Raw genomic sequence first — 24,107 nt, forward strand, 5'->3', positions numbered from 1 at the left:
CCGGGCTGCGTGGGACTCTCAGCACCGAGCTGCCAGCAGCTCAGTCCAGCATCCAACGGAGGCGACTGGGAGGAGAGACACGCACCTGCCATCGCCATCCACCGCCCGCTGCTTGTATAACTCCAGCGCCCTGCGCGCTCCCACCGCAAAGGGTCCTGAACAAGTTGGGAAAGAAGGGGCTGGGACAGTCCCCACCTCTGCTTCTCTGAATCCTTATTTCCACGGAACTGGACTCAGCAGCTGTTGGCACGCAGGGACACACACGGCAAAAGAACAGGGTTTGGAAAGCAACTCCGATGCTTCAAGGATCGATCTGAACCTCTTTCTGGAGGAAGACCCTTGGGAAGATTTTGATGGTACAAAGTTGAGGGGCAAAGACAAGGAAAAGAGGAAAGCCCCCACTCTCAGAAGCTGGGATCTGTTTCCGAGCTGAACTTTGGAAAGTGCAAGAACCTGCCCAAACACTAATAGAACAGCAGCCACAACAACAGCTGTACGAAGAAAAAACATTAACTGCAGCTTTTTGAATTGCAAGGCTTTTTTTTTTTTTGGTGGCTTCACTTTCCATTGCGTCTGTTTTTTCTTGAATTCAGTTGCTTTTTAAGCTCACCCCCCCCCTTGCCTTGAAAGGCAGAGGTTTTTAAATTGAATCTCTTGTCTGGAACTGCAGTTTGTTCCTTGACGTTTTGGGGGGAACAGAGGGGGAGGGACTTGTCTTTGAACTGCATTTTTGGATCCACTTTTGTTTTCGTCTCCCCTAACCACCCACAACAACAGAATCTTCCTCATCATGTCTTTTGACCACACCACCATATACACAGCAGCGAACAGTTCCACCAGTGAGCATGGGGACGGCAAGCCCCCCACCATCCCCACGGTCATGTTCATCTTTGGGGTGGTGGGCAACCTGATTGCCATCGTGGTGCTTTGCAAGTCCAGGAAGGAGCAGAAAGAGACCACTTTCTACACGCTGGTGTGTGGGCTGGCAATCACTGACCTCTTGGGGACCTGTCTGGTGAGCCCAGTCACTATTGCCACATACCTGCAGAACCGCTGGCCGGGGGGATCTGAACTGTGTGAATACAGCTCCTTCATCCTCCTTTTCTTCGGGCTCTCTGGCCTCAGCATCATCTGTGCCATGTCTATAGAAAGGTACCTGGCCATTAACCATGCCTATTTCTACAACCATTATGTGGATAAGAAGCTGGCAGGGCTCACTCTCTTTGCCATCTATGTCTCCAATGTGCTGTTCTGCGCCCTGCCCAGCATGGGACTAGGCAAATCTACCTTACAGTACCCCCAAACTTGGTGTTTCATAGACTGGAAGACCAAGGAGGCCACCCATGCCGCCTACTCCTACATGTATGCCGGCTTCAGCTCCTTCCTAATCATGGTCACGGTAGTCTGCAATGTCTTGGTGTGTGTGGCCCTGATTCGCATGCACCGCCAGTTCATGAGACGCACCTCCCTGGGCACAGACAACACCGCCAGCCGCTTGTCTGACTTTCGCCGGCGCAGGAGCTTTCGTCGCATGGCTGGAGCAGAGATCCAGATGGTCATTTTGCTTATTGCCACCTCCCTGGTTGTGGTCATCTGCTCCATTCCTCTGGTGGTAAGTAACACTGCACTGCCCTTTCCATCTTCCCCACCATCAAGTCCTCTGGGACAAAACTCACCCACCTCCTTTTAGTCTGTGGCTGTAGGACAAGGCTTCTATTTTCTGGGCTCTCACAAGTCACTAAAACAATTCTAATGAGATTACACACACATAGGCAGTGATCTAAACTTATTTTGATTTAGAATGGTAACAAAAATAAATGCTTATCCTCAGCTCCAGGTGCCTTTGACATTGTAGTGTTAAAAATATGACAAAAAAAAGAGTGGCTTCCCCAGTATCTCAGAGAAATATCATAGGAAAATCCTGGCAAGACTCTAAGGTATCTTAAAATCTGTTTTTAAATCAAACTGCAAGTGAATGTGGTTTGGGACAGGCCTGCACTTGAAGACGCTTAATGCATTTTTAAAGTATTTGCAGTGTTGCTGTGTTAAGACACAGAGGAGAGCGAGGTTATTATGTATATAGCACCAACAGTGTGCTGTGCACTTCACAGAAAGTACAAAAACAAGCTCCCTGTCCCGAAGAGTTTACCATCATAGGGATAGAGTCTACTACCCTTACGCTCCTTGAGTCATGCCTTAATCTGTGGGCACTCTTGTTGATTTCTCAGCTAGAGTCAGAGTGGCAGAATCTGGCCCTAAGTAATCTAGAGATCACATGTTAGTACCAGGCATGATCACAGATGACTGGCTAACTTCCTGAAACAGATGAACAGATCACTTGGGGCCCAATCTTGAAGCTACTACCATTGGTGTCATGGACATCATTGGCAGTAGGCGCCAACCTTTGATTAGTGAACTAACCCTCTTCTTGCCCTCCACCTTAACTCCAGGGGAAGTTAATACCAAAAATACCAGTTTTGGGCTCAGTCAGTGCTTGCCACTCAACACAAAATTACAAATAAAACTTGGCAAACTTCTTTCTCTTGTTGACTCAGATACATTAAAAGAAAAAAAAAAAACAATTGGCTATGCATAGTTGCCACCTTCCCAGAACAGGATCTTGTGAGCTGAGTGGTAGGAATGTTATTAGAAAGAGATGGTTTTAGAACACAGATAATTGTAATGGAGTTTACTGTAGGTGGCAGCTATCCTGGAATAGCCCCATATCAGGGTTATTATAACAGGGAGTCACCATAATGAGGGTGAAATATGATTGGCCAACTAGGATTGTGAACTATTCAGTTAAATAGTATAATTGCAGGGGTCAGGCCAGTTTTGCCACATTACTAACATGTATAAAACTCAGTGAAGTGCAGCTGTGCCTTGATCCTGGCATTTTGGCTGCAGCCACTTGGCCTTCAGCCAAATGTTTTGCAGTGCACCCTGGCACAACTGCTCACTTTGCCATGTTATTGCTTGCAGGACATCTTAATGTCTTGGAAAACATCTTAAGAATTGGAAGGTTGACTCAATTAAAGCATGGTTTTTGTATCAGCATATAGTGTGGGTGTGCATGTGTGTTAGGGTGACCAGATGTCCCGATTTTTAGGGACAGTCCTGATTTTTGGGTCTTTTTCTTATATAGGCTCCTATTGTCCCCTACCCCCGTCCCGATTTTTCACACTTGCTGTCTGGTCACTGTAATATGTGTGCACCCATGTGCATGCACACATCAGATCCAAGAACTGTGCTTAGAGCTGTGTAGCCCAAGATCAGAAACTGCGCAGTTATTCTGTTTTCCTACTCAATCAACACTCAGGTCATATAATTGCTAACCTCCTGATATTGGACTGAAGATACTTAATTAGATTAAGCTGACATTGTAACAACTCTGAAAAATATTTTAATACCATATTATTGGAAGGGACATAGGTAAATGCAAGAGAAAGGATCTGAAAGTTAAATATAAACTAGTGCGTGAATCTCGTGCAGGACCAGATAGAGAGGAGGAACTAAGAAGTCTCAGTGCCGAATACCAAGAGATGTGGTTCAATTTCATTAAAGATTCATGGAGAAACTTTTACAGAAAGAATAACCAAAACATACGGGGTGGGGGTGGCTCCACCAGAAAGGCAACTGGATTGTTGAAAATCAAAATTAATGGTCTTGGGGGGTAAGCGGTTTTGGTGGGAGGCTGGTGACTACATAAAGTGTGGGAGTGGGCAGGTGCCAAGAGAAAAGAGGGCTAGGATGTGCTGCATCCATCTCAGGTCTTGTCTTCACTGCTAAAAGTGTGGTACTTTGTACTTCAGGGTAACATGCGTCCTGAGGTAAAAACAGAGCATAGATAAGGCACTTTTAGTTTTACTGCAAGGTAAGCGAGGGGAGGTCAACTCTATGCCCCGATCTTGGGTTGGCCTTGCCTACTTTACCTCATGGTAAAACTAAAGTGCCTGGTCTTCACTGTGTTTTTAACTCAGGATAGCTCATGCACCACATTAGTTACCCTGTTTTTGTTAGCAGTGAAGGCAAGACCTAAGGGCTGATCTACACATAGATGTTGTACTGATTTAACTGATTCAGGCCATGTCTACACTACAGGGACTATAGTGGCATAGCTATGGTACATCACTGTGCCGGCATAACCTTGTAGTGTGGGCGCAACCGACTCCAACAGAAGGGGTTTTACCATAGCTGTAGGAACACCACCTCTCCGTGCTAAATTAGCTAGGTTGGGGGAAACATTCTTTTCACACGCTGATGCAGCCATATCAACAACTTTTAAGCATGGGCCAGGCATAAGCTATAACCGTCTGAGCACCTTTACACTGCTATAACTACATCCATACTTGCGGGGTTGGCCCGCTTCAATGACACTGGTACAACTTTGTGTGTAGACATGCCCTTAGAGTTCTGAAGGAAATAAGGTGCGGAATAGTGGAAGGAAGGTATGAATATGCAATATACCTTTAAAAGCAGCCACTGGGCAGAAAGACTGGAAAATCATTAACCTGCCTATACATTTTATGAGCCAATGCAGATCCTGTTGATTAAACTTAGAGCCCTCACTACAGAGGGAACTGATTACAGAACAGTCTGTTCTGATAAGGAAGAGGGGGAGCATCCAGATACTGTTGGTGGCACTCTGCAGTTACATAAGGCAGACACAGAGGCTTCTTTGTGGCTATGAAATTTTCTGATGAGCTGATTTCCTATTGGTGACAGGAGCTGAATAAACCATAACCTAATAGGGTCAGAGCAACACAGCTTCTGTAGGAGAGAATCATATCATCTTACTTTCTCAGAGTGAGCTCTTTCAGGAGATAATAAAATAGATAAGGTGATCCAGTGGACTTTATTTACGTAGGTTTACAAAAGGTTTTTAAAGAACTTCAGAAAAAGAAATAACCATGGTGTAATAAATAAAGTCTTGTCTTTATTTAAAGAATGGTTCAACAATGGGAAACTGAATCATAGTGAACAGAAGGTAATAATGGGATGCTCTCAGAGCTCAGTGTTTTTAATATTTTAAAGATTTGGACAGTGAATCAGTGAAGTTTTATGATGGCACTAAATAGCTTTCATTAATAAAACCTATGAAATATTGTGAGAAACTTTAGATAGACTTGAGAGAACAAAAGAGCATAAAGACAGATAAAATGAACCGACAACACTAAAAGGAATGCACTCTAGCAAAAATAATCTAAATCTTTCACATATTCTTCTCTGAACTTGCAGGGAGTTATTGTGGATGGCATGGTGAAGAGTCTGATCAAGGAAATTAAGAAAGGAAATAAGATAGAAAGTAATACAAAACATATGTCCAGACCTTTATCCAAGTTCAACATTGGTCACTTCATCTTAAAAGCAATATTTAAAGGACTGCAAGGTTTACAAAATGGCAGTAAAGGTAGTTAAAGGTATGGAAAAGGTGATATTAGAGGGGATTTGATTGAAAACATAGTAGAAATTAGTATTTGTGTTTTTGCTTTTACACTCTTGCAAGAGTAAAGAGATACTCGATAGTCAAATTTTGGAATTCAATGCTGCAGGTGGTCAATTTTTTTTAAAGGGCATGATCATTTAATGATCTCTAACAATACATTTAGCTTGGTACGCTAAGGTAGTAAGGGTAATAAAATCTCATATTCCACTGCATACATTTGATCCCTGAAGGGGCCAGAAAGGAGTTTTTAAACTTAATTTATAATTGTCCCAGGGGTTAATGTTGTTTATTTTTCCTCTGAAGTATCAGGACTGTCCATGGCCAGAGGTGAGATGGCAGACTAGATTTTGGAGCAATGGCATGATCACCTATGTCAAATATTAAATCCCTGTGGGACAAAGCATATTTGGCTTACACAACTACAGAATTTGTTTCCTGCTTGCTATTAACTAGGTGTCTATTTATAATATGTCAATATATGATATGGGGAAGTTTTTATGAGAACAGGTGAAAACTGGGTAGAGGGCTACTCCTTTGTTTATTCTGCATAATAACTATCATAAAAGGCACTTGATGGTACTTCAGATGGGTAGAAATTGCCACTTATATTTACATTTAGTCAGAAGGAAAAGCAAAAACCAGACTCTTGCACTGTGTGAGCAGAAGCAGTAGCAGCCAAGTGATTCTAGAATCTAATCACTTGGGCATAAACTTCAGAACAATTTCAACACAGCCACGAGAAGCAATTCATTAATACACCTTAAAAAAAACCACTCTTTGCTTCCAGTAATTGAGAAATCTAACTAGTGCAAACCTGTTCTGGTGCCAGGGTTTGATCAGTCCCGGTTTGCTTCTTGCTTTAATTAGAACTTCAAACTGGACAACTTCAAGTGTCAAACTAGTTCTGATACACAGTAATCCATTGCCTCAAGGTAATTGAGTGGATTGGTTGGATGTTCATAAGAGGCCAGGCTGACTTTGCTTCATCAATCTTGTAAAAGAGCATTTTTCAGCAAAACATTATATGCACTTCAGTGTTGCTCTGCAGAAGATGCTGTACGTGAATATTAATTCAGTTACTTAAGAAATGACTGAACTGGCAGATCCATTCAGTTTCTTTTTTGCCAGACATATGATTAATAATGATACATGCAGTTCGTATGGGCATGTACTAGTAAAACTAGTTTGATATGCCATTGGATTTTGTGATAAAAGCTATGGTATAGGCTTGTTGGGATTGTAGTAACAGCTGTGTACATTCTAAAGTTTTCACAAAGTAGGCCCAAATTAAGTGTCTTTTATACATACCTAGTATGCAGTGGACTATTCGGAATATAGACATTATAAGGTGATTTGCTGCAATGTAACCAGACATTGTTAGTGATTGGAAATCATTATCAACTATTTAATCAGCACTACAATAGATTCTCATATTACAGTAAGTTCTGCCAGGTAAACATAAAGGGATGTGTCAAGTACATGAATTTCCTGTTCAGACGCTGTTAGCTGATAACTAAATTTACCTTTTAATCATTCACATTAAACTGATGGTCCAGAATTACAGCTATGTAAAAATAGAATGAAAAAGATCAAATTTTAAAGTTGGAACAATAACACATTTCTTATGAGTGGATTTGGCAAATTCTTTCAAGATGTCTCTGCTGTATCAGTTGAATGTATCAGTAGTACTGTTTCCTCCCCTGCTGATTTCTTTCTGATCTTGTTTACATGGAGTATAAATGTCAGTTGGAAGGGGCTGAAGGAAAATAAATACTGTGCATCTAACCACAATATACTCTCTTATGGAGCCCTAGCTGTCAGTGCAGGCAATCCTTCAGCAAAGATGAAATGGTCTGTGTCAAGGCAGATGTATGTATATTTGCAGGGTATATTTGAACTTGCTGTGGAAGAAGTCCTTTGCATTTAAAAAAAAATCTCCTAGGAGGAAAGGATCAGGAGAAAAATCCTCTCTGGCAATTTAAACTTTATATTTCTGAGTTTATTCATTTTTTCAAAATATCAGCATTATTCTTCTCCTCCGTACACAAATAACTAAGTGAATCTTCCAAGAATGGCTTTTAAAACCAAGGAGCAGATGTCAAAGAAAGATAACACTGCTGCTTTCTGGAGTTCTGACTGCCTCTTCTCAGACACAGAGTCTGTGTACGAGAGTTGACAGCGTTTCAGTGCTGAAGTTCATCTCAGAGGGGTGGGAGTTAAGCAGCAGAACTCTTTAGTGCCTGCATGGTTTGTGGCTGGCATTGGTAATGCGTTCAAAGAACATTAAATTGGCCATGGCATGTCTTTCATGGTACCTCTCCCTGTCAAAGCAAGTACCACAGTTGGTAACTGATCTTCCGTGTTTCCTCAAACTAGAGACAGGAAGAGGAGCTTTTTAAAGTGTGACAACAGTGCCACCTAGTGGTAAGATTCTCCACCAGACTTTGTGGTCAAGCTAGATAATCGGATTACTTTTATTGCACTAACACAAGCCCTCAGGGCCAAATGGTGAAGGCTTTTCTTCACTACAATTCTGTAGAATTTGGCCATATTTTATGTATTTTAATGTATAGAGGAAATACATTTTAAATAAGTGTCTTATTTGAATTGTTCCTCAAGCAGTGATACAAGGGGACCACTCAGGTCAGAAAAGGTGGCAATTTTGCTTCCTAATATAGTAACTAAAAAAAAAAAAATCCCTTTAAGAGGAACTAATTGGTAGTTATATTGATAGTGATACTCTCTATAGTACTTTTATATCACTGACTGATACTTGTATCTCTACCTAGTAATTATCTAACTTTAAGCAGGTAAAGGAATGCAATCCTGAATATAGATTACATAGCGATAGCTCAGAAAATGATTACTACAGATTGAGCAGGACAGCATAGGAACCATCAGATACTCACTATCTTTCAGTGATACACATATTAGACTCAGATTCCCACTCAAGAGGTGGACCTGGCATATTTTTTTTTAAGTTGCTGAATTTAAAGTTGCTGGGCATGAATTCAAGTCCTGAATTCTTATGTAGGAAGAATCAATCCAAACCTCACATTACTGTACTGAATTGTGAATTTTTTTTATCAGACTTGGATTGTTTCACACACACTTTTCTGGTAAATATGACTTTAGAGGTTTGCTTATGTTTTCCTTCACTTCATTTAAACCCCTTGTCTGAAACCGTATCCAACTGGGCCAAAACCTGACAAACATTCACTTCAGAAGTCAAGACAAAGAGGAGAATTCATAAAATCTGTTATTGGTACTGGATATTTATGATATCAAATAAGGAAAGTTGATTTGCCTAAACTTACCTGATAGTGTCTGCAAAGCAGGTAGGGTCTTCCACAGGAAAGGCTTTCCAATGGCTTTCCTATTTCTGGGACACATTTCAAGTCCTGATTGTTAGTTAAAGTTATTGTTTGAAACTGTTCAGCTTGGGACAGTTCAACATAATAAGCTCTATGTATCCAAACCAGTACTCATTAAGGTCACTGGAAAGATAACCCCATTGACATTAGTGTTGGACTGGACTTTATGCACAGTAGTGATTGCAAGGGCTCTTAATGAACTGTGCTGTTGTTTTCCCCTCTCTTTAAAGCAAGGAGCCTGAATGGTCAAATGCTACCATGGATAAACAAGATCCCAACCAAGTGTTAATTCACTACAAAATTTCTGAGTGGTTACTTAGAAACACTATTTAAACAAACTTCTGTATCCCAACAATTGAACTGAACATCCTGAACATTTCAGGGTTATTACTTTTGCACCTTTCAATCCAAACCTAGATGCAGACCCAGCTGGGAAGATCTAAACAGTTCTGCTCAGTGCTGGAATCATCCTAATCAATGAAAAATCTGGCCGTTAGAGGCAGCTGTTAGCATTTCTTAAAACAAGCTCCAACAAGCAGAATGTTGAGGGTATTAAAACATTGCCTTGAAGCTCTAATAATGGAAGCTGTCAGCACAAATATTTCTTAACTAGGGATTAGGCAGCTCTGGGCTTGTCTCCGGAGACCAGTTTGCCTGATAGCTGGTAATGTGGGTTTCATTTGGTTTTAAACATACAATTATGAGAGCCTAGCTGGAGGAAATATGCAATGATTAGGTCTCCTCAATTGACCTAGGGCCTCCTGTACCCCTGGCTGGCAAAGATTTGGGTCTAAATCTTGAATTCTGGGCCCTATAAAGATAAGGAAAAACAACCACCAGGGATTTGAAAATTAAAAAACTTTAAGGATGAACTGGAAAGGTTCATGGATACAAGGATACTTCAGGGGTCTAGGCAGTAATCAGGAGGGGAAAAGACAGCAGTTCTTTCCCTCAAGAATAAGGAAAAAAGGTCAATTTACAGCATAGTTCATTCCTTGATCTTTGCCCTTTCCAAAAATAAACCTGCTGCTGACATGAGAAGCTTGGCTTTGCCAACCTCTCCCCTTGTTGTAACATGCAATTGCTAAGCCTGATTTCTCCTTTGAAATGACATCTCTGGTTTGCTGCATTGAACTGTAAATATGGGTCTCTCTTTTCCCCTTGACAGGTACGTGTCTTCGTGAACCAACTGTACCGACCAGACATAGTGAAGGATGTCAGTCAAAACCCTGACTTGCAGGCCATCCGCATTGCTTCAGTGAACCCCATCCTAGACCCATGGGTCTACATCCTCCTCCGCAAGACAGTGCTCAGCAAAGTCATAGAGAAAATCAAGTGCCTCTTCTGCCGCATTGGAGGTGCTCGAAGGCAACACTCTGGGAGCAATTTCAACTGTGCGGATGGACGCCGAACCTCCTCCGCCATGTCCAGCCACTCACCCTCCTTCATCTCTCGGGAGCTGAGGGAGATCAGTAGCACCTCACAGACATTGCTCTACCCTCCAGAGCTAAGTGAAAGTAGCACTGGGGGTCGCATGCTGCTGCCAGGAGCCAGTGCTGGTCTGGCTCAGTGTGACACTACATCAGTGAGGACATTACGCAGCTCAGAGACCTCAGACTCTTTGCCGGGACAGGACTCTGAGAGTGTCTTTCTGGTGAATGAAGTCAGGTCTGGTGGCGAAGCCAGCTCTGTGCCCAAAAGCAGCTCCCTCCAGGTCACCTTTCCCAGTGAAACGTTGAACTTATCAGAAAAGTGTATCTAGCAATGAAAGGAATCACACACACATGATCCTTTCCCAATACTTTGGTGCAAAAACTGGTGCAATAGACATGCACTCTGCCACTAAAGGGGACCGGGGTGTCAGCTACTGAAGGGCTATTTTTCTCTTGCCATGTGATGGGTACAGTTCTTCCAGACTACTGAGGATCATACCATGGAGCAGTTGCTACAAACAGGCCCTGCCATCACAAAACATACAGGACAGGTCTAATGGGTTTGGAAACATACACCATTATTACTTTGTATTGCTCTGTGACATAAGATTGCTGCTGGAACTCTATGGCTGAAAAGATCTGTCATTTTTTGTCCAAATCTGCTAGAAACGTATTTTCTCTCCCCCATCCCGCCACAACTATCAAGGGTTTAAGTCTCTGGGTACTAGAGACCTGAAGGCGAGACAGTTACTGGGAACTGGGTAGAGATACTATGACAACTGCCTGGTGTACAATTTTAAAGAGTCTCATTAATGCGTGAAAATGTGAATTTTTATTGCTGTAAATATCATCATTTAAAATATTTAAAAATCTATTCTTCTCTATGAGAAGGTTTATTATTAATACAAGGTATATAGAAACAATTGCCAGCCTTCATTTCCTCCGAATAGTGCCGGCTGATGATAGACATTCTTGAGTTAGGTTTGTTTTCCATACAAGTTTACAGGTAGGTGGAGAACTAGTTTTCTAGATGGGAACAAATAAAAACTTTTTGAATTAAATGGAAACATTTTGTGCTATTAAGGGAGAAAAGAAAACACACCTTTTAAGTTTAAAATATTCTTTCCAGTGTGTGTACATTCTAAAAGCTAGATTTTATTTATGTGCTGTGAATATTTATCTGCAGAACACAATTTCTCCTTTCTAAGTACTAAGGCCCCAACCTTGCACTCTTACACACATGCTTAATGGCACTCACAAGCAGTCCAATTGAAGTCAATCAGACTCTTCACATGAATAAAATTAAGCATTTGCATAAATTGCTTTTGGGGTTGGGGCCTAAAACTTTCAATTCCTGGTTAATATTTTTAATATTCACTCTAGTTTAAAAATCACCAATGTACTAAATGTATTTTTATAACATTTATCCTTTTACTTTAAATGAGTAAAAAGAATCTTATGATTGCGTAATCTGATATTCCATCAAATAATCATATGAAACAAGCAAAGCAGAATCTTCATTACAAAGTACAGGTATATAATCCCACACCCCATACTCAGCCCCAATGAGAATTATTTACCACTAAAATGTAGTGCCATAAATAACTGTTAACCAGTGATGAAAAGGAGTTTTGTGTTTATGTTTTAAAAGATAGATCTTGTTCCAGCAGCATTGTTGTATCAAACATTAATTCTGTACAGATCTTTGGGAAAAAAATTGTCAAAGAAATATTAAGCATGTTATGTTGCTTACAGTGTTTTCATGTGAATTGCTTTATTGTAATTAAAATCCTGAGCCTGATATTGATGATATGTTTAAGAAGCAGTTGTACTGACCAAAATCATTTTGGAGATTGCAATTAAATGGAAACATTCCGCTTGAGTTCAGGAGTTTATGCAAGTCTTTAATTGTGCGTGTAATTCACTCAGTGCCAGCCCATCGGCCCTCATCTTAATAAACCACAACTTTCAAACCACGCTATTTAACAGCTGTCAAAATGATCTCCATTCCTTCGGTTTCCAAAGCACTACACAACTATCACCGTTAACAAGGAGTCATCCTGCAGAATCTCTGTTGGAGTACAGCTCGATGAATTATTCCAAAACACACTTGAGTCTTCATTCAAAATTATTACATAAAAATCTTTGGCAGTGCTCTCACCCTTGCTGTGCTTGCTGTCCACTAACTTTGGAGCAATTGAGTTTTGCGTGAATGAATAGATGTAGAAAGTGAAAGGTAAGCCCGCACACACAAGTACTTGCATCAAAAGTGGTATGTATTGCAGTCTATAAGTATCTGCCTGGGGAACAATGGATGGAAGTTGAAGCCAGGCAAATTCAGACTGGAAATAAGGTGTAAATTTTTAATATTTAAACAATTTACCAAGGGTTGTGGTGACTTCTCCTTCACTGACAATTTTTAAATCAAGCTTCAGTGTTTTTTGAAAAGATACGCTTGAGGGATTATTTTGGGGAAGTTCTATGGCTTGGAGTAATGCTTGAAGTGACAATCTGCGTCTAAAATTAATGGTCAGACTTCTCACTAGGCACAGAGGAGGGGGAAAACGCTCTTAACCACTGCAGCTATCTGGGCATCCAGGACCAGATGTGGATCTAAAATGACCTATCAAAGTTGTGAACCTGTGACACACTACCTCAGTCATATAACCTCTTGCATTCCTTCCCACACCTACCAATATTACCTGTGTCTCGACTGAATTGAGCCTCAGCTAGCTAGCTCTCTCTCATCCAGGTCCCAAGCTCTGCCAATTATGTTGGAGAAAATTGCTACTTTTCTAGCATTGACTGGTCTCATGCTATCTCACCACTGTTTGTGTAACAGCCATCTCTGCTGCTTGTGTCATCTGAACAGTCCTCCTTCATCCACACTTCATCTCTTTTCAAATTTAATTGGAAAGCATCTCTCTTCTCCTGATCTGATCTGTTTTGTGGAGTGTGTGTGTGTGTGTGTGTGTGTGTAAGTTACTTATCATGGTGATGAAGTCCTGCAACCCTTGCCTACATCTTAATTTCTCTAATTTTTAACTCTATCTCTGTGACATACGGTAGCTATGTTAAGCCATGTAGTATACAGTATATTTGAACGGAAAATATATAGACAAAAAACTGTTCCCCAACATCCTTTTATTACTTGATCTTGCAACAATTGTACCCCTATAGATAAACCACAAACACTTCCTGTAGTTTTTCTACTAAACTAAGGTGTGAAATATTAAAGAGTAAGTTGTTAGAAGCCTTGAAAAGTGGAAAATATCAATTTTGTTTCCATTGCTACCTGTAATTGCTCAAGGCAATAAATTCCGGCAGTTGAAGCGTAAATAGGTTTCAAAGATATTTCCCTTTCAGTTCAAATGCTTTCCCTCTTTGGGACCGAAAACTCTTGCTTTGGCTAGAAGTGTTGGTCAAGATTTTTCAATACCAATTTTTACTGTAATGATTATGTTTTAAAGTAATATACAAAAAATATTAATACTTTCAGAAACAAAAGACAATAGGTTGATCAAGTACATTACATAACATACTAAACATCAGGGGCACACCTCCCTTCCCAGCACACCTCCCTCCAATGACCCAGCTTCCACAATAAACAGTCACCAATGATGGGCAGGGAAGTCCACGCTTTATTTACAATATGGAGATATCCAACAAGCAAGACCTAAGCATGCAAAACACAAAACACTGTACAACATTAGAATGAGGTTCATAGCACCAGATGTCAAACTTCCCAATTTGGGAATAACACACCATCACAAGAAGTGTGCTAGGTGCTCCCTCATACAAGACGTTACTGCTCACCTCACTACCTGGAACTAATAATCTAATCTAATCAGAGGGAAACACATGTTCTGTACATTTGGGATGTAAGTGCAGACCTCTCAAACCTGGCCCAACAATCCACCCAAGTTGACAGTATGCAAGGGCATCCTTTCATGAGCCTGACACTGCACCTCTGAAGTCAATGAGAATTTTACAACTAATTTCAATGGGAGCAGATATGGGTTTATATAAACTTGGGACAGGAGAAAGGAGGAAAACCCTTTGCACCCATGAATGTACCACACACTGGAAGGCATAGAATGAAAAGACATATCAGGTCATCTAGTCCAATTCTCTCCAAGTGAGACATAGCAAATATATCCTATCAATGCATACAAGTAGAATTACAACCCCATGAACAAATCTTCAAGTAGGAGAATTTCCCTGTACCTGAAAGATCTGCTCTGATCCCTCTCAATGCCAACATTACCTTAGTGGAACAATGATCCTCTTGAGGCTGTGTAATAGCAGGATGACCCCTTCATGGCTGTATAGATGGTCTTATTAACATATATAGTAAAACAGTTTTACAGTGCCTGCAGGTGCAACAAGTATAGGTTTATCAATAGTTCTATTATAAAGCCTGTCTTTGAGGAATTAAGGAAAATTTAATCTGAGCTGAAACTTAGCCTATGAATATCAGTCCTGGAGAAGATACGTTTTCCAAATTACAAAACAAAAAGCTTTAATTGTTTTTTGTCACAGAAGGGAAAGATTATAAACACACACATCCCATATACGGGTGCTCTATACATTAGAACCCCACCCATGAAAGGGAGACCCATTTATGAATTACTGAAATTTTAGAATTAACCAGCAAGCAAACAAAATGAAGCATTTTGTGTTCCTTGTGTGCAGCACAAGATGTATTTTGTTCATTTATTTTAGCAAGTGTACACAGTCCCCACAAAGCAACAGGAATAAATGCTATCCTGAATAAGTGGCCTGTTAAAAACAAAAAAATCATCTAACTCTTTATGAGTGCCATGCCATATCACAGGGAACGTGACCAAACAACACAGCAATAGATTCCCTTCTTTGTAGTCTTACTGTAAAATCATCATAGCACAAAAGAGTTGCATCTAAAGATCTATTCCTAATCTATTCCCCATTGTGCACTGGGGACTCCTAACATTTTATGTACTGTGGCGTATAAGGAGATATACTTAAGTATACTGGGATGGGTCAAGGTAAGACATGGGCTTGGAATCTGACCCCAGGTTTACAAGGAGTATCTGTGATCTGTAACTTCTTCACAAAAAACTCTATCCCTTATTGAAAATAAAGACTTCTGAGAACAAGCTTTCAGAGTCACACTTCAATTGTGTTGATCTATAATGTTAATTATTAACAGGTTTGAGCTGTAATACTTAAATCAACTTTCTCTTTTCCGGTTTCTTTTTAAGTAACTGATAATTAATTACAAGAGAAACAGCAGATGTTGTTTAGACTGTGCAGTTAAGAAATTGAGTTGGGATGAAAGCAGTTATGATAATGTAATTAGTGTTTTCAAATTATATTTGTGAAGTCTTACAATATGGGTTTTAATATCAACGCCTAGTTGATAGTATGGATGCAGCAGGAATTCAGGTCTTCGCTTATCTGTTGTTTTTTCATGTTTTCTTTAAAACACTTTTCCTCTGAAAAAGCTACTTCAGAAATAATGACCCCTTCTATTTTACCCTGTTCCACTGCTGCTAAAAAAAATTCTTCCAACACTTGATAAATAACGTTAGATTTCAAAAGAATACCAGCAAAAGATTATGCTGCACTATCGGGCTCTGATAAAAACGGCATCATCGGGGGTTGTAGTACATTCCTCCTTCTCAGTTATAGTCTCTACTGTGCCCGAAGCAGACACAATCACTACTGTTTTAGTTGCTGAAACAGTTTTCTCCTTCTCCGCGATAGCTGCACAAACTGCCACAATTTCATCACTTTCAAAGTCATAGTCTGGGATTGATTCATGGGCAAAATCTGCTTCTTTTGCCTCAGCTTGCATCGCCTTAGTCTTTGTTGCTTTCTTTTGCTGTTCATGCAGCTTTCTTGCCCAGGTAAGGTCTTCCTTCCATAGTTCAGGGCTCATTGGACAGATGTGCAAGGCCACCTGAAAGCTGCGAATTGCCTAAAAATGAACAGAGAGCGGTTAGCATTTTTTGAGCTGACGTTTAATCACAGAGATGAAAACAGCCTTCTAGGTCGTTTAGTCCAGCTGTGACTAAGATGATTATTTCAGTATGTTTCTATTGCTCTGTCCAGACCAGTTTTAAAATCAAGTGACAGCACTTATCCCATTTTCCCTAGAATGCTTTTCCATGGTTAGTTTTACATATAATTTGGGCCTGATTTTTGAAAAATTGGATGTACGTGCCATAATTTGTGTGAAAATAGAATGAATACATGAACAAATCATGTGCTTGTCCAGCAAACGGTACATAACTTGCAATTGTCACGTACAAATACCCAGTTTGTGCATGGAACTGTGCTAATTACCAATGCAAATTAGGATTGCAATTGAACACACAGCTGCTTGAAAATCAAGCCCTTATGAAAATGTTTGCTATTATTTCAAATGAGAGTTTGGCAGAGGATTGAAGTCTTTAATATAATAAAGTGTTCTTTCACATATTTCAAGGCAGCAACAACCTTCATACAAATTAGCCAATCCAACAAAATCAAATATAAAACTCTCTTAAATGGTAGTGCCAAACAATGAATACTAATTTTCTCTCTCTGGAAACATGAACCATCCTGAACAGAAACACCATTTAAAAGCAGATCACAGAATTTCACTGTTATACAAAAGAATGATGAAATGCCCTAAAGCACAATGCAGATGAAGGCTTACATGTTGCTAACCCAAAATTATAAAAAGGGTCATTTCCCTATAATTATGAATTTTGACCATGCCTGTTGTAAGAGCATTTAACGCTAATAAGATCATGACAAAAGTATACTATCAATTAAAAGAAAAAAATCAAGCCAAACTCATTTTATTTTGTTGGCTTTCCATTCCGCCTCTTCCCTCCCCTCCCCACCCCCCCACAGTTCCCGCAGTCTCCGCCGCCCATTGGAACCCAATGCCTGATAGAGCCAAAACATTGTTGCGGGTGGTTTTGGGTACATGTCGTCAGTCGCCCCTCCCTCTATGAAAGCAATGGCAGACAATCGTTTTGCGCCATTTTTCCTGGGTTACCCGTGCAGACGCCATACCACGACAAGCATGGAGCCAGCTTAGCTCACCGTCACCGCTGCTGTTGTGGGCAAGTCTACTGTGGGGGCTGCTGTGATCCAAGTAGCCAATGCAATCATTAACATTCTGTTATCAAGGGTAGTGACTCTGGGAAATGTGCAGGCCTTTTTAGATTTTAGGTGCATCATATTCCTATCCTTTGTCACTGGTGAAGAAGTCTTGCAGCCGTACATTCCAGTCCGGTCAGCGCTGTAACACCCCATAGCACTTTTGTGGTTGACACATGTAACAGCTCCAGGGCTCTTGCTCTTTTGCCTTGGCCGAGGTACCTTGCCCTACCCAGATCTCCAAGCATTAGACACAGAAGCACCTGCAACAGCTGGCATTGCTACACAGCAGCAGCTCCTTGCCTTCGCAGCAGACGGTGCAGTAGGACTGCTAACCGTCCTCGTCGGACATGTAACTTGGCCGGGGGTTCTGGGAACGTCTTCCCTGCCTGGCTCCTAGCAACCTCCAGGGCATGGTGTATGGCTCCACTGCTTCCGCTGCAACTCTGCTCTCCTGCAACTCTGCTCTCCTGCTTCCCAGCGACGACCTCGGGGGATCCGTTCTGGTCCTCCTGGGTGCTGCTGGCAGCAGACAGTGCAGTCGGACTGCTAACTGTCCTCGTCCACCGCTTCCACTGCAACTCTGCTCTCCAGCTCAGGGGATCCGTTCATGAAGCCTGGACAGTAGTAAGGAGCAGTTCAACTATAGGCTGAGCAAGTGCAGAATGGTGGTAGAATGTGCCTTTGGACGTTTAAAAGCTCACTGGCGCTGTTGGTCAGACCTCAGCACAACCAACATTCCCATTGTTATTGCTGTTTGCTCCATAATATCTGTGAGAATAAGGGGGAGACGTTTATGGAGAGGTGGGAGGTTGAGGCAAATCGCCTGGCATCCAATTTTGAGCAGCTAGACACCAGGGCGATTAGAAGAGCACAGCAAGGTGCGCTGCACATCAGAGAGGCTTTGAAAACCAGTTTCATGACTGGCCAGGCTTCAGTATGACAGTTGTGTGTGTTTCTCCTTGATGCAAACCCGCCCCCTTTGTTGATTTTAATTCTCTGTAAGCCAATCACCCTCCCCCTTCGAAATAAAGTAACTATTGTTTTGAAACGATGCAGTCTTTCTTTATTAATTAAAAAAAAATGAGATAACGGACAAGGTAGCCCGGGTGGGGTGGGGAGGGAGGAAGGATCAGGCCACATTGCTTATTGTAGCCACACTAAAAATCAAACTGTTTGAATGACAGCCTTCTGTTGCTTGGGCCATCCTCTGGAGTGAAGTGGCTGGGTGCCCGGAGCCTCCCCCACCCACGTTCTTGGGCGTCTGGGTGAGGAGGCTATGGAACATGGGGAGGACGGTAGGCGGTTATACTGTGGATGCAGCGGGGGTCTGTGCTCTTGTTGGCTTTCCTGCAGCTCCAACAGATGCTTCATCCTGTCCGTTTGCTCCCCCAACAGACGCTTCATCATGTCCGTTTGCTCCCCCTCAGCATTGCGTCCTGCCTCCGCTCTTCACGCTCACTTAATTCTTTCCTGGCCTCTGCCACTGAATGCCTCCATGCATTAAGCTGTGCCCTATCAGTGCTGGAGGACTGCATGAACTCGGAAAACATGTCATCACGAGTGCATTTTTTTCGCCTTCTGATCTGCAATAACCTCAGGGACAGAGATGATAGGGGGAGCGTAGAAACATTCTATGCTCTATGATTCTAGGGGAACTGCATGGTCACCTGTGCTGCTGAGTTCGCCATGCTGACCAAACAGGAAATGAAATTCAAAAGTTCCCGGGGCTTTTCCTGTGTACCTGGCTAGTGCATTGGAGTTCAAAGTGCTGTCCCACAATGAAGCACTCTGGGATAGCTCCCAGAGGCCAATACCGTCAATTTGTGTGCACACTACCCCAAATTCGACCCAGCAAATTCAATTTTAGTGCTACTCCCCTCATCAGGGATGAGTACAGAAGTAGATTTTAAGAGCCCTTTAGGTCGACGGAACGGGGTTGATTGTGTGGATGCAGTCATTTTTAAATCGACCTAACGTGGCTAAATTCGACCTAACCCCGTAGTGTAGACCAGGCCTTAGTCATAAAGGGGAAAGTACTGAAATATTGGAAAAATGCTAGAGCACAAATTACAACTGATTAGATTTTAAATGCAAATGGATTTAAGATTTACTGTATAGCCTTTGACTTTCTATATGCATTGCCTTTATCTTATGAATTCACAGTAAAATTAAATTCACTGTAAAGTCAGTACCTCTTCACGCAAAACTGACAAAACCTTCAAGCCAATGAGAAGTATTTTGATTCCTAAAAGCAACCGCAGCCAAAGCTGACTGCTGACCAAAACCAAATTATTTTGCTTATGAAAGTTTCCACCTGACTGATCCAAATTCAGCTACAACTGGCTACAAAACCATTGCTACTGTGCTGCAAATCAGTGGTGATAATGCTGAGCTATAGTTTAGCCTTACAACCAATTTATATAGATACTTGACAAGAAAACAGACCATGATCAGCTGTTTAACTACAAAAGCAATGTTTTCCCTTTAATTTACTGAGTACACAAAATATCTGAGTCGCTTCAAAATTCTCTGTCCTTCTTTGGTTAAAAGAGCTGCAAGTTATTCTCGTCAAAGTACAGAATAATCTACGTACTCCATGACATAAATTGGTCCTAGCACACAAGAAATAGGAACCCATGATTTTTTTAAAGAAATGCTGAATATGTTATTCGTATTGTTGTTCTGATAAACTGCCATTCAATTCCAGGAAAAGAATGATTTTTTTATTTTGCAGGCATATTGCCAAATCTAAAATTTCTGCAATCAAGGGGCTCCAGACACAGAGAACAGTACAGTTCAATTCTTGTAGAACCGTGTCATTTTACTGATCTTAACCAGCTTTTAATTTGAAGAGGATATTTGAGCTGTGAGTAAATATGAAATGTCCTCAACTGGAACTTCTTAAATATTGAAAAATGAAAACAAAAACGTCCACTTAGATTTTAAAATCCACAGGGCAGGGACCTATCATTATCCATAAAGTACCATTCACATTTATGGCACTGTAAAAATATAATTATCATAAAATCTAGATTAATAATTGTAGGCAGATAGACAGATGTTCTAGAGTCAACAACACTTCTCTCAATATTTTGAAGAGTAGCCTGGATACTCAACATGAATACAACAGATCGTGCTCTTTCTTTGTAAGCCTGATATTAAAGCTAAGTATTTGCATATTATAATGCTTAATATAAAGAGGTGCATAAAACTGGAGGGATTCGCTTTATATCAGACCAAAGATCCTCATAAAAATTCAGCACTGTATTTTATGGAAAACATTTTATGTTGCTATCAGAAATGTTTTAATATTTATCAATTTCTGCCAAAATCAAGAATTGAAAACAACAGAAAACAAAGCAATCCATGAATCCACCCAATGTTGGTTACAATATTTGTAACTACTTGCTAGTGCACTCCTATCTAATTTGAAACACCCATACAGAAGGTAAGATACTGGTTTTTATTCTTATTTTCTTATTTTATTCTTATTTCACATCTTTAATCACACAGACTGCTGCCCTAAACCAAATTCTGCTGGATAATACTATTATGCTAAAGCCATTCATATCTGTGTAAATCGACTACTTTTAATTCACATTTCTGGAACAGCTTGGACATCCCCCTAATTTATTCCAATTGCTTAACTGGTATTTTAAAAAATATATATGACACTAGCTACAGTCGAGACACAGCTTTATTCTTATGGACATCTGTGCTGTGACAGCACCTGCTTTTTAGAGATTCCACCATTGTACTTTAATTCCACATGTACTTTTTCTGGGAGCCTGGCAGGAACTTGTTTCCTTTTATATCCATTTTAATCCATTCCTCTCCTCCATTACACACCTGAAAACCTCAGTTTTTCAAAACATTTTATCTTTGTTATCGCTTTTGAGCTCTGTAGGTTACACCTTTCTCCTGTGATGCATTTCCATTATTGGTTTGCAGTCTTTAGTGTAAAAAGGTGGTTTTAATCACACTGCTATCCGTATAAGGAGTTATTTACTATAGGAAGAGCTGATAGTGACACTGATAGTTACGATTGCCGCCAACACTCTCCACTGCAACCAGGATGGATAAAAACCAATGATTTAAAAAAAAAAAAAGGGATTTTTTTTATTTAAATTGGATTTTTTTGATAAAATGCTTTTTGAGGGAAAAAACCGATCTAAAGATAGTTTTAATTAAGATACATTATAGCTCAAAGATATCTCATCATGGAATAGGGATTATAAATTCTAATTCTATTGTATGAGACAATATATTCATGTAATGTTTAAGAAAAGTTTTGTAAATGAATTCCAATAGTTCATGGATTAGGGACCCAATCTTATGGGGTTCCAGGGGCTTCTGTATAGATTATTTAGGTTAATCTTTCTGTCTACCCAAGGGGACTCAGTGCTCAGTCTAGAAGATATCATCAGAGATGCTTAGTTTTGCAGTTCTCAAACTGTGGATTTGTGTCTCCAGAGATAACATGCTTGTTAACAGCAAAAATGTTTTTAAATACATAAAATAAATAAATAAATAAATAAATAAATAGACAGGTGAGAAATAACAGACCTCAACCCTACTGTCCCGCTGCAAATTTGTGTACACAGAGTCAATCCCTTACCTCTCTCTAAAAGTGTAAAGTTTCAAAAAGTTCAATCAATAGAATTTTGTTGGGGGGAGGAATAGATCTGGACAAGGAGAAGAAGTCTGCAGATAAATGTGAGAAGGGAGGGACAGGCAGTAGAAACAAAAGTGAAACTGTTTGAGCAACATATTCCAGAAGTTTTGAGGTCTTTCTGAGTGTAGCCTTCATTGATTTGAGATCTACCATACTGTTCTCTCACTAGAAGGGAAAACCTATAATGGCAGCAGGCTGTAAAAGAGACCCAGTTTGGGAATATTTTAATGAAGTTCCTCTACCTGTGGGTAAGACAGGCATGCGTGCAAAATGCAAACAGAGCAACAAAGAAATGCAAAGACTGCTTGCCCGAATGAAACAACATCATGAGAAGTGTTCCTTCTCAGGAGGAAGTTGTGTTGAAGATGATGACAGGAACATGTCTGAACATGCAGGATCTTCAGGTTGGTAAACTTTTTTATTTCATACTTCTTTCTTAAGGACGGCCTGTCTTCCTTTTGGACTATTCTTGAATTCTCATGTTTGAGCGAAAAATATAGTTGTTACTCCATGATACTATCGTTTTAGATGCAGCTGTGATAAAAAATAAATAGCTAAAATAGGCAGATCTTCCTTTTACAATTTCATCTTTAAAGTAGTACTGAGTGTCAGTGAATGCAATGAGTAATACTAAATAAACACTATAGTAATAATAATTAAATAACTGCATTGATTTATTTTGTTTAGGAGAATCCATCCTCATAATACAGGATTCTGAAGACTATCCACCTTCAAGATCACCATCATTTTCTACAGTTTCAGAGTTATCTGCCAATGATAGTGTTTCAGTCACATCATGTATGTTACATAGCCACAGTATATCACTGTAGCAAAAAGAAAAAAAAATCTCCATCATCCAGAAACAACCATAGATAAATCTGTGATAAGACCCAGCAGATTACAAAAAGAGGTAATTGATGGGAAAATTGCCCTGTTTGTTTATGCAACAAACTCTCCTTTCTGTATGATTGAGAACCCACACTTCATTAACATGGTTCAGTCATTAAGACCAGGATACAGTCCACCCAACAGAGCAGATGTTGCAGGCAAATTGCTGGATAAAGCGTATGAAAGAGAAATTGAGCTGTGTGCAAAAGGTCTAGAGGGTGAAATTGTTAACCTGAGTCTCGATGGGTGGAGCAATGTCCACAATGATCCTGTTGTATGTGCTTGTGTGAAAACAGAAGGGAATGTCTTCCTTACAGAAACAATTGATACATCAGGAAATGCACACACAGCAGAATACTTACAAAAAGTAGCAGTAAAAGCTATTAAAAGCTATAACAAACTGTGAAAAAAATTCAAATGTCTAGTACGCAGCTTGGTCACAGACAATGCTACAAATGTATCCAAGATGAGAAGAAATTTAGAAGAGAGTGAAGAGAGTCCCAAGCTAATAACATACGGTTGCAGTGCTCATTTGATGCACCGCCTAGCCAAAGACTTCAGTGTTCCAGAAATAAAGGCTAATGTTGTTGAAATTGCAAAATACTTCTGTAACAACCATTTTGCAGCAGCTGCTCTGAAAAAAGTGGGAGGAACCAAGCTAACTCTCCCACAAGATGCGCAATGGAACTCAGTAGTGGACTGTTTTGAGCACTATATCAAGAATTGGCCTAATCTGATGATAGTTTGTGAACAAAAGCGTGAAAAAATAGATAGCACCGTCACAGCCAAAGTTCTCAACATTGGGCTTAAGAGAAATATTGAACACATGCTGTGTACCCTGAAGCCTATTTCTGTAGCCTTGAACAAAATGCAGGGAAACAGCTGTTTTATTGCTGACGCTGTTGAAATTTGGAAGGAAGTGAGTGAGATCTTAAAAAGAGAACTAACTATGCAATGACAGAGTTGAATTACAAGCATTAAAAAAACGAATGGGACAAGCACTATCTCCAGCTCATTTTCTTGCAAATATTCTCAATACTCGGTATCAGGGTCAAACCTTAACTGCTGAAGAAGAGGTTTCAGAGTAGCAGCCGTGTTAGTCTGTATCCGCAAAAAGAACAGGAGTACTTGTGGCACCTTAGAGACTAACA

The 24,107-nt window shown here is 40.4% G+C and overlaps 2 protein-coding genes across 2 annotated transcripts in view; one reads left to right on the forward strand and one right to left on the reverse strand.

Annotated features, from left to right (window-relative positions):
- Positions 1–581: 581 nt before the first annotated feature.
- PTGER4 (prostaglandin E receptor 4) lies at positions 582–12,570 on the forward strand. The gene is made up of 2 exons (XM_024198989.3): positions 582–1,612; positions 9,989–12,570. Exons 1-2 carry the CDS (start codon positions 791–793, stop codon positions 10,580–10,582), a joined length of 1,416 nt encoding a protein of 471 aa, XP_024054757.2. The 5' UTR covers positions 582–790; the 3' UTR covers positions 10,583–12,570.
- Positions 12,571–13,312: 742 nt separating this feature from the next.
- The window catches only part of TTC33 (tetratricopeptide repeat domain 33), a 113,311-nt gene continuing 102,516 nt past the window's right edge, over positions 13,313–24,107 (reverse strand). The window contains exon 5 of the mRNA XM_024198968.3: positions 13,313–16,215. Within this exon, the coding sequence (XP_024054736.1) occupies positions 15,862–16,215 (354 nt within the window). The 3' untranslated portion in view covers positions 13,313–15,861. The remainder of the gene's footprint in view (positions 16,216–24,107) is intronic.

The sequence above is a fragment of the Terrapene carolina genome, unplaced genomic scaffold, assembly GCF_002925995.2.
Source record: "Terrapene carolina triunguis isolate 2854851 unplaced genomic scaffold, T_m_triunguis-2.0 Scaffold69, whole genome shotgun sequence".
In the NCBI taxonomy this organism is placed as follows: domain Eukaryota; kingdom Metazoa; phylum Chordata; order Testudines; family Emydidae; genus Terrapene; species Terrapene triunguis.